Source organism: Meleagris gallopavo, chromosome 1 (assembly GCF_000146605.3).
Source record: "Meleagris gallopavo isolate NT-WF06-2002-E0010 breed Aviagen turkey brand Nicholas breeding stock chromosome 1, Turkey_5.1, whole genome shotgun sequence".
Lineage (NCBI taxonomy): Eukaryota > Metazoa > Chordata > Aves > Galliformes > Phasianidae > Meleagris > Meleagris gallopavo.
Genome location: NC_015011.2, coordinates 168,532,489 through 168,542,424, shown reverse-complemented (window position 1 = coordinate 168,542,424; position 9,936 = coordinate 168,532,489). Strand labels below are relative to the sequence as shown.

Sequence of the window (9,936 nt, the reverse complement as noted above, 5' to 3'; positions counted from 1 at the left end):
CCGCCTCGCAGCTGCACCCGCCGCCGCCCGCCATCCCTCTGCTCAAGGCCTCCTTCCCCCCGTTCGGCTCCCAGTACTGCCACCCGCCCCTCGGCCGCCAGCAGCACTCCGTGTCCGCCGTCAGCGTGGGGCACGGCCCGGCGCTCTACCAGGGCGCCTACCCGCTGCCCGACCCCCGGCAGTTCCACTGCATCTCCGTGGGTAAGGGGCACGCGTGGGCGTCGCATGCAGAGGGAGGCGGGGGGCGGCGTGAGGATGGAGGCTCGACGGGGCGGACGGGCACCGCGCCCGCTGGGTGCGCGGGGTATGCGGGCGGGGGGAAGCGGGAGGGGGGCAGCCCCCGTAGCTTTACCCGGGGAGCGTGAGGGTGCGGTGGGTGCTGAGCTCCGCTCCGCTCCGCAGACAGCACGTCGAGCCAACTGCCCAGCAGCAAGAGGATGCGCACCGCCTTCACCAGCACGCAGCTCCTGGAGCTGGAGAGGGAGTTCGCCTCCAACATGTACCTCTCCCGGCTGCGGCGAATCGAGATCGCCACCTACCTGAACCTCTCCGAGAAGCAGGTGAAGATATGGTTCCAGAACCGCCGGGTTAAGCACAAGAAAGAAGGCAAAAGCGGATCCCACCGGGGAGGGGGGCCCGGGCACAGCTGCAAATGCTCGGCCCTTTCCACCACCAAGTGCTCGGAGGACGACGAGGACTTGCGCATGTCTCCGTCCTCTTCGGGGAAGGACGACAGAGGCCTCGCCGGCACCCCCTGACCCCCGGCTCCGCAGGAACTGTGCCGGGAGCGGAGGGGGGTCCGCGCAGCCGGATGATTTTCTACCGTTTTGTATAATCCGTGTTGTTTACGAAAGACTTTCTCGCCTTTCCACACCCCCGACCAGTAGCGGCGGCCGTAGCGGGTCGCCCCGCTGCCAATAAGGCTCTCCACGGGGACTCCCGGCGTCCCACGTCGCGCTGTCCCACCCGAGGCCGGGGGTCCCCGCAGCCTCCGCGGGCAGAGCCGGACCGGAGGGCAGAGAGCGCAGCGCGGGGCCGAGAGCGGGCGGCCGGGGAGGGTCTGGGCTATTTGGGTTCTTGTCATAATATTGGCTTCTTTTTTTTTTTCTTTTCCCTACCAAACTGTATTATTTTGTTTGTTTGTTTGTTTGTTCTGTTTTGACATTGGCGTTGGTGGGCGTCGCAGCTCCGTCCCGTCCCCATCACCATCCCTCCCCGGGAGATATTTATTTATTTATTTATGTGCTGAGAAACGATGATGGCGATGTTAATAATGACGATGATGTCAATAAAGGCTCCGCTGGTGGTTTATTTCCTCACACAGAGCCGCACGCTGCCGCGCTCCGGGTTCCGTACCCCCCGGGGCATTTTCTCTCCCCATCTCCGACGAACGGAGCTCGGCACCGGGACGGGCACCGAGGTGGGCACCGGGAGCCGCCCTCCGCTGCCCACGGGGACTGCTCTCCGAAAGTCGAAGGTACGGGGTGCGGGGAACTCCTTGTCCGACAACCCGCCGGTTTGGAGGAATCCCGGGAATCTCCTCGTAAAGCCGCAGCCCGGCGGAGAGGGCCGTCGTAAAAAAAATGTTCCCCGCTGAAAAGCAGCCGGGAATTGCCCTGTGACAAACGAGAGTGACAACGGCGGGGGCACCGGTGACAATGCTCCCCCTCCCCTGGACGTGACGGGGGGATCGGGCGTACCTCCGAGGCTCGGTACCGTCGGGTCCCCTCGCCGTGCGCGGAGGGAGCAGCTCCGTTCTGCTGCGTGCGGGAATGCGCTCCACTCGGGCTCATGGGGACGTGCTCTCAGATCGCCAGCTCTGTGTCAGTCAGCCCGGGGCCGTCTGGAAGCGGCTCCGATGTCTGGGTACCTCCTATCCCTACCAGGCCACCCAGGCCTGGACATCCCTAAAAATCCCCGCAGAAAGAGCCTACAAACCGTGTACACGGGCTGAGTGCAGTGCCACTGCCAAGAGAGCCTCACGTCTCAGTCACCAAAGGGGAACTTCACCCTCTGTCCCGCTGTGATGACTATGGCTGTGGGGTACTGCGGGGGCCTTCCTAGGCAGTGTCTGCTCACTGCTGTGCTGAGAACGCATAGCATCACTCTGGCTCCTTTCCCTGTGGCTGTTTGTACATCTCTTGTGGGTGAGGGATGAAAAATCCCCATGGGGTGAGGACCTGACCTCATTGCAGGAGGCAGTCAGCCTCATGCTGTCCTGGCCCCACGGTGTCCCCTGTTTGCCCTCCACAATGGCCCAACTCCAGCCTGCGACCCCCCCAGCCAATTGGCTCAGCAGGGCCCTGCAGCCCTTCCAGCACTCGCCCCACTCCCTGCCCACACTAACCAGCCTTGTTTGGAAGAGTCATTGCAAAATAGAGACAGCAGCAGTCCAGTGTAGGCTTACAGGGGGCTGGCATCGCAGTCAATAAACATCCATGCATGGAGGCTTGTGCGTGCTCCTTGTGCCCCCCTGGCATGGTTTGCAGCCAGCTGGCTGCCAACTGGAATGGGAGGAACACCAGCACTGGGCATTCAGTATTGCTATTAAACTGCTATTGTGGCTGTGATGTGGAAACTCAGAATCCCCATTTGGCAGCACGTCCCCCCCCAGCTTTCCACTTCTCCCCAAGCACCGCAGGCACAGTGGGTGCAGGCTGCAACATTGTCCCCACAGGCACACACAGCATGGGGAGCGTGCACACGTCTGCATCCTTCACAAACCGAGTTTGGGGATAATCCTCAGCCTAAAAGACATCTTGTATATGTAAAGCAGCAATGAGAATTCCCCCATATGGTGTAATTTTGTCTGAACAGCAGTGAAGGGTCACTATGGATGCCCCCAACAAGGCAATATTAATATTCTCTGATACGTGCCGGCCTCTGCTGCAGACCCCATGTCCCCTGCAAAGCCCACGGGGGCTCTCAGTGCACTTGACAGTCATTATGCCACATCCACATGCAGAGATAATCCCTCCTTAGTTGAGCATTTTTCTAATTTAGTGAGAAATCATTACAGCAAATGCTCAGAGTGTCATTTTCAAGGACCCTGGTGTTGGGCAAATTAAAGTCATTTTGCTGTGGGAAGAGCGTGGGCACCTCTGCTAGAGCAAATGTCAGAACACACCAATTTTCAACTTTCTATCTCCAGCCATTTTGATAGGAGGTTTTTGAAAGTTACTTAAACATTTTAGCATCTGAAATGCCTGGTCCTTTGTGACTGCAACAGGAATAGCATTTGCAAATCCACAAAAAGAGTTTGACCATCTTTCAGCGTATCATTTTCCACCATATTTTTATCTTGAAGTTGAAGTATTTCATGGAATCACAGAAACATTAAGGTTAGAAAAGACCCCTAAGACCATCTAGTCCAACCCCAAATCATCCCCACCGTGCCCTCTAACCACATCCCGCAGGGCCGCATCTCTTGAATACCTCCAGGGACGGTCACTCCACCACCTCCCTGGGCAGCCAATGCATTGCCACTCTTTCTGAGAAGCAATTTTTTTCAAATATCCAACCGTAATATTCCTATCAAGAAGAAAGGAAACTCTTTGGGTGCTACTGGGACTTTGAAGATTGGGTGCCACAGCAAAAGTGGGTTACGCTGACAGGGGAAGGAAGACTGGATGTTCACAATTCAGTTTCTCATCTGTAAATGCATTTACACAGTGTGTAAATGTGTATTTACACACTGAGCTGGCCCTGTGGTCCTGGAATAGCATTTACTGTAAACAGATTGATTCTGTTCTGAAATGGCGCTCCATTGGGTACAGCTGGGTGCTTCTTCTACTCAAGTTTACCTGGAATTATTCTTACCAAAGGATCAACCTGGAAAATCCAGGCTCCGCTTTTCATCCTCAAGCCTTGACACAGGCTGTGAAATTTGGTTCTGTAATGACAGCATGATTATGCCTGTGAAAGTTATTACTTAAAAATATAGATGGGTGTTAACTTAAGACCTGAAATAAAATGTTTCTGTATGGCATTCCAAATGGTTTGAAACACTACGTCGACATGAGCAGTCTCTCAGTTACATTAATTTTGAAAGTGTTTTTGCTATGAACACGAAGTACTCATTTATCGGGATGCGATTATGCAGGATCTGATCTCCTAGGATACTGACACTGATGATGACAGCAAATGGCTGTGCCTGTTGCTTAATGCAGCTTTAGACAGACCAGCAGTGACTGGTGCTGGTCTGCTACTGCTCTATGCATGCACTATGTGCTCTATATACACTATATCATCTGTACACACTCTAGGAAGCCCTGAAGTGCTAAAAGAACAAAACTAAAAGAAGTAGCAGCAGTGATCATAAAAGGGAAAATGCTTTCATGCTTGAATTTTATCTCTTTCCCATTCTGCTGCAATTCCCATTTTCTCTGTTGGCATTTTCCATTGGGCCCGTTCCCAACAAGGAACACACAGAAAGGAGCGGACTTTCATCTTACAGTTATTACCAAGTTTTCATAGACCACACTGGAAAGACTTCAGGATGGACACAAAACGTGCCCTGGATCCTGTCCCTAGCTTTGACATGTGTCTGTTGTCTTCCCAAAGCCCCAAAGGCTGATGATGAATGCTACATGTGCCAGTAAGGAGTTGAGTTTTCAGTGAAGATCTTGAACAGCCCATAAGTAACAACAGACGGTGTCAGAAGAGTTTGGTTTTTGCATGGTTAGGTATTTCACCCTTGGAGTTCACCCTGGCTTCTGCTTTTTTACTTTATCTGATAAAATAATCATGTTATGATCTGGGCTTACAACATGACCTGGGAACAACAGGGTTTGAGTTGTGAGTCACGTCTTTTCTGTCTCATATCTCTAATAATAACTCCTGATCTTTTTGTTTAGTTTGTACTCTGCTATCGCAGCACTATGCACTGCCCTTGTTTGTGTCTTAGCTATATGTTTGCAGTTTTCTCTGCCTGGATGGCAGTAATTCCCCATGGAAGCAGTGGATGGGCATTTTGTCTACAAATACATTAGAGGTGTTTCAGCTGCCTATTATGGTAGGCATTGGTGCCGAAAAAAGCACTGCTACAGTGAGTCTTGAGGCAGGAAAATGCTGGAATTCTGTGCCTGAAAGACCCCTCACTACTTAAAGCTGAGAAGTAAGTATCATTCCACATCATGCCTGTGTTAATGAGCTGCTGCCTCCCTGCTCAATGTGTGTCAGTCTAGCAATGCTGGAGTCTGCAAGTAGCCACGGGAAGGATGGATCTATGAGGAATATCCTCACACTGACAGTTACATCCCCACCTCTCTGGCTGACCCCAGATCCAGCTTCACGTGTGGTCAGCCATTTTCTCCCAGCATTCACAGTTCCTCTTTCTGTCTTTTCCCTGGGTCCATCCTTCCAGAGACCTCCTGTGACTCAGCCTCTCAGCCCTGCTGGCACAACTATTGAAGACAACACTGGTTTCCAGTAGTGGTTTCCATAGGCAGAGGTTCAAGAGATGTGCCATAGAATTGCAGAATCTTCCAGGTTAGAAAAGCCCTTGAAGATCAAGTCCAACCATCAACCTGGCTCACCGAGCCCCATCACTAAATCATGTCCCTTAATACCACGTCTACTGAATGCCTCCAGGGATGGTGGCTCCACCAATCCCCTGGGAAGCCCATTCCAACGCCCCACCACTGTCTCCATAAATAAATTCTTCCTAATGTCCAACCTAAACCTCCCTGGCACAATTTGAAACCACGTCCTCGCCTCCACCACTCGTTACATGAGAAGAGAGACTGACACCCTCATCATTGCAGTTTACCTTCAGGAAGTTGCTGAGAGCTCAGGTAGTTGCAGAGCGCAACACAGCACAATGCACACAGTGTCCTTCCTGCACTCTCAGCCCCACCAGCTCCTTCCAGCCAACACTGCCACTCCCCTTCACTCTACAGACCCATCCCAGCTCCTCTGCAGCTCTGCCAGCTCACACAGCCTGCTTACTCTCCGCCCTCATTTCTCTCTCTTCTATTGGTAAACCATCTTTTCACAATGTATTTTTTTGTTTTCTTCCCTGTACTTCAGCCAGTCACCTTTCTGAAGTTAAAACATGCTGAAATACTCTGCCAGAACCAGCTCTGGCTCTGGATTTTCTTAAAGTTGTTTTCCACCCTCAGTTTGGCAGCTGCTTCCCCCATTCCCCCAGAACGTCTCATTATCCAGCTCTTACGTTTAGTTTTGCACCCAGTTTAGGGCACAGTTCATAAGAAACACATTACTGAAAATGAAGCTCTCTTCTTTTTCCTCTTCCTTTCTTTTTCATTTGTAAGGCATATGTGTAAAGAAACCTTTCAACGTGTTTGCAGAGCTGGAATATAGCAGGGTGACACAAAGCATTCTGGATATTGCTATGCAAATGACATGCCAAGAATGTTTAGACTGTACCTTGAAGCAGTAAACAAGTTGATTGTCATGGTGTCATGGTAACTAAAGCTGGATCCACTTCATATGAATGAGATCCCAACCTATGTTTTTATTTGGACTGCTACATTGCAGGTGGCAACCCAGTGGTCCAACACTCATCACACAGATGTCCTCTGGAGACCCAGAGGTAGAAGAAGAAGCCTCAGGTATGGCACTACCATTTAGAAGGAAAGAATGGTCTGCTCTGACAAGCAGCTTCAGGACTTGGAGGATACTGAAATGCATGCAGACCTCAGCTGGGTGACCTGTGAGATGATGCCAACGCCCATAGGCATTTGCCATTTGCCCCAGGCAGCTCTGCATTCTCACCACTGTAGTTTCCATCTATGGAGATGATATTTGGGGTTGTGAAGCTTGTGTTTGTAAACCAGGAATTGGGCCAATGGTGAACTGCTCCCATCTCACAAAAGTGTGCAAGTGGGAGAAGTCAGCAGGACTTTACTGTGAGCAGCATGTCTAACTGGTCTGTAGGAGCAAGGCCTCGGGCTGGTCAGCAGACTGTATTGTCCACTTGATGCACGATTTCTTTGAAGGAGAGCTGTGGCTGTTTCACTGGTTTGTCTTGGCCATTTATCTTTGGATAACAGCACAGCTGGCACAAGAATATCACAGTGATGACTTAGACATTACTGAGTTATTTTTCCAACCTTGTGATTCAAAGCTGAGGCTTTGATGAACCACCTCATTTACCAGTGTCACTGCAAAGTGCTCAGCCATGTTGAGCCACCTCAGGCTCCAAACTTCATTTTCTCCCTCTGCAAACAGAGGATTCTTTCACAAACTAAACCAGGAATATGGCAATATTGTCATGCTCTACAGAGTAAATATGTCAGTTTCCTAGGTGGCTGTGGCAACACAAGCTTAAGCTAAGAAGATCTTGTTATATCAAGCACTCAAAAACTTTCATTTTTTGAAGGCCAATGTACCCAGTGATGAGTGCCAGTTGATCTCAGAGCATTGGCAGAGGGCTTTGTCCTTTCTGCACTTTACATCACTGCTGATCTGGGCTTCAAGGAGAGCCCAAGAGTTGCTCAGCCAGCTTGGCGCAGACCACAGCGATGGCTCTGGGCAGACATCTCTGTCTCTATGATGTTTCTTCGAACTCACACACAGTATTGCAAGGCACAACACTGAAGCAAGACAGCAACTACACTGTCAAGCCAAGAATCCATCCTGCCTCTGGCAATGGACAAAAGCAAATGTCTACAGAAGGCTGTAGGGACAGATAAGAAGTCTCAAATCCTCTGCAGTTCATGAAACTCTTGAGGTTTTCTATGAAACTCCAGTGAAAATGATATCCACAACTGTGCCCTGCTTGCTGAAACTCGTGTTACCTTTCACTCACAAATTTTGTAGTCACTGTGCTTTCAGAAGAGGCTTGCTGGGCCACTAGCAAGATGAAAATCCTCCCACCGGCTGGGTCTTATGCTCAGGCTTGCACCTAGCAGAAAAAAAAATGACAAAGCATACAAAGCCTGTGTTCTTCTTGTGCTGGAGGATTTCATTAAACCCTTTGGTAATGCTCTGTTATGAGCAATCCTAGCAGATTCAAAGAGATGAGAGAAAGCTAGGCTGGAAAATACCTCTTAGAAGCCCATACATTCATGACTTCTGTGTCCTTTGATGTCCTGTGTCAGACCTTGACTTAGCTTGGCCCTGTAGGCACTTGAGGTGGTAAGTGGGTAGTAAGGTGTGGAGCTCGAAGTCTAGAATCAGCTGGAACAGCATTAGACTTGGACTAAAATATCTCCAAAGATAAAATGACATAGAACCAAGCCCATCACATCTAGCTAAAATATGACAGTGTTTCCTTTAGTGCTTGTATGCCAAGGAGATGTTCAGAAGTAGTGGTTACCATTGTAAATTGATTCCACAAAGAGGAAGGGGGGGTCTCCTCTTTGGAGATCTTTTGAAAGGGGTCTCCTCTTTGGAGATCTTCCAAAGCTGCCTGGATGTGGGCCTGGGCATCCCACTCTGGATGTCCCAGCTGGAGCAGGGATGGGACAGGTGGACCCAGAGGTCCCTGGCAAACTCTGCCATCCTATGACTGTGAAATCTCCTCCTGACTGCTGAGCTTGGCAACAGAAGAGTGCACAGCACAAAACACCAGCACAAATGCAGCCTTCACTCACCGGGCAGGGAAGTGACTTGTTTAACCTGCATTGGAAGGTACTTAAGAAAGACCTTTCCAAAGGGCACAAAAGCATTGTGAGCTCTGGATGAACACACCAAACCCATCTTACATTGCCCAAGGCATTGCTCAGTGGGTGTTGGGCTCTTCTCTGTGTTTGTGGAGGCTTGAGGTGCTACAAGAAGACTGGAGAGACATCAAGAGAGAAAGTCTACTGGTCTGTGAAATAGGTATGTCCCCACGGGTCCATACGTCTGAGCCTTCCTCCAGGCTATGGGAATGAGCATGTAGCCAGGGAATTTGTCTTCCCTGTTGCACATCAGCCACTGCAAAGTCTGCACAGAACTAGCTCAAGGGAAGAATGAGGACTCTACAGGATTTGATCAAATCTAACCTAGGAGAAAGATGAAAGGGATTTATTCCAATGATCTAAACTTGTTAGAAAGCACAATTAAAGCATTGCCAGGGATGAGATGCCTTGATCTCATCAGCTCAATACACGAACATCTTCTCCAGCACCTTTGATGCAGTACAAATTCTTTCGCAGACTTCACAAAGCTTCCAGTAGGAAGGTTCCCACTCCTTGCTGAAACCCTCCTCTTCCAGAAGCAGAATCTGGGCATGGTCCATCCAACAAGTGAGGATTTGGATAGGCAGAGCCCCAAGCTCCATCTCCCTGGTGATGCTGGTCCCAGCCACAGCCCCTTCTTACATAGTAGACTCACAGGTTGGTGGAACTGAGAGCTGAGCATAAATCAATGAAACGGTATGAACACATTTTCTGTAAGGGGTCATGGACCAAGGCACTTCCTTCAAGGAGACATGCTGATTTTTTGATTTGTATTAATGAGTTCAAAGCATTTTAGAATGGTTGGCAAAGCATCTCAGCCTGTGACTACATGGACTACTGTTTTGACTGGGTTATCTCTAAGTGGTCTGGCTCTGGGGACAACCCCTGCCCTGTGAGTCGGTGTCATTACCCAGTTCCTTGCATCTTGTTCTATGCTTGTGCTCAGATCCCTCTGAAAGCTTCCTGGGAGGTGCTCCCTGATGCTGGGGTACAGGTGTGCCTGTAGGGCCATGGGACAGCTTACAGCTCCAGGGGAGCTCCAAAATCCCTCCCAAAATCAAAATCCTAAAATAATAATAATAATAATAATAAAATCATAAAATGTCAAAAGTCGAGAGTGTGCTCTGCTCTGTAGTGAGATGGGTCTAACCCTGATGGAGTTGTGATTTGATCCTGAAAGTCAAACAGGACCTAGAAACTCCTCCTGAGTTTGGTGTTTGAGCAGGAAATCTAATCATTGATGCTCCAGGATGAGGAGAGGAGAGGAGTTGACTGGAGAGGAGAGGAGAGGAGAGGAGAGGAGAGG

The 9,936-nt window shown here is 50.1% G+C and overlaps 1 protein-coding gene across 1 annotated transcript; it reads left to right on the top strand.

The window, feature by feature from the left end:
- Positions 1-2: 2 nt before the first annotated feature.
- GSX1 (GS homeobox 1) lies at positions 3-1,059 on the top strand (the record flags this gene model as incomplete). Its single annotated transcript, XM_019612072.1, has 2 exons — positions 3-201; positions 403-1,059. Coding segments are annotated over 2 exons (555 nt in total), but the record flags the coding sequence as incomplete, so codon positions are not given.
- Between the last annotated feature and the right edge of the window lie 8,877 nt (positions 1,060-9,936).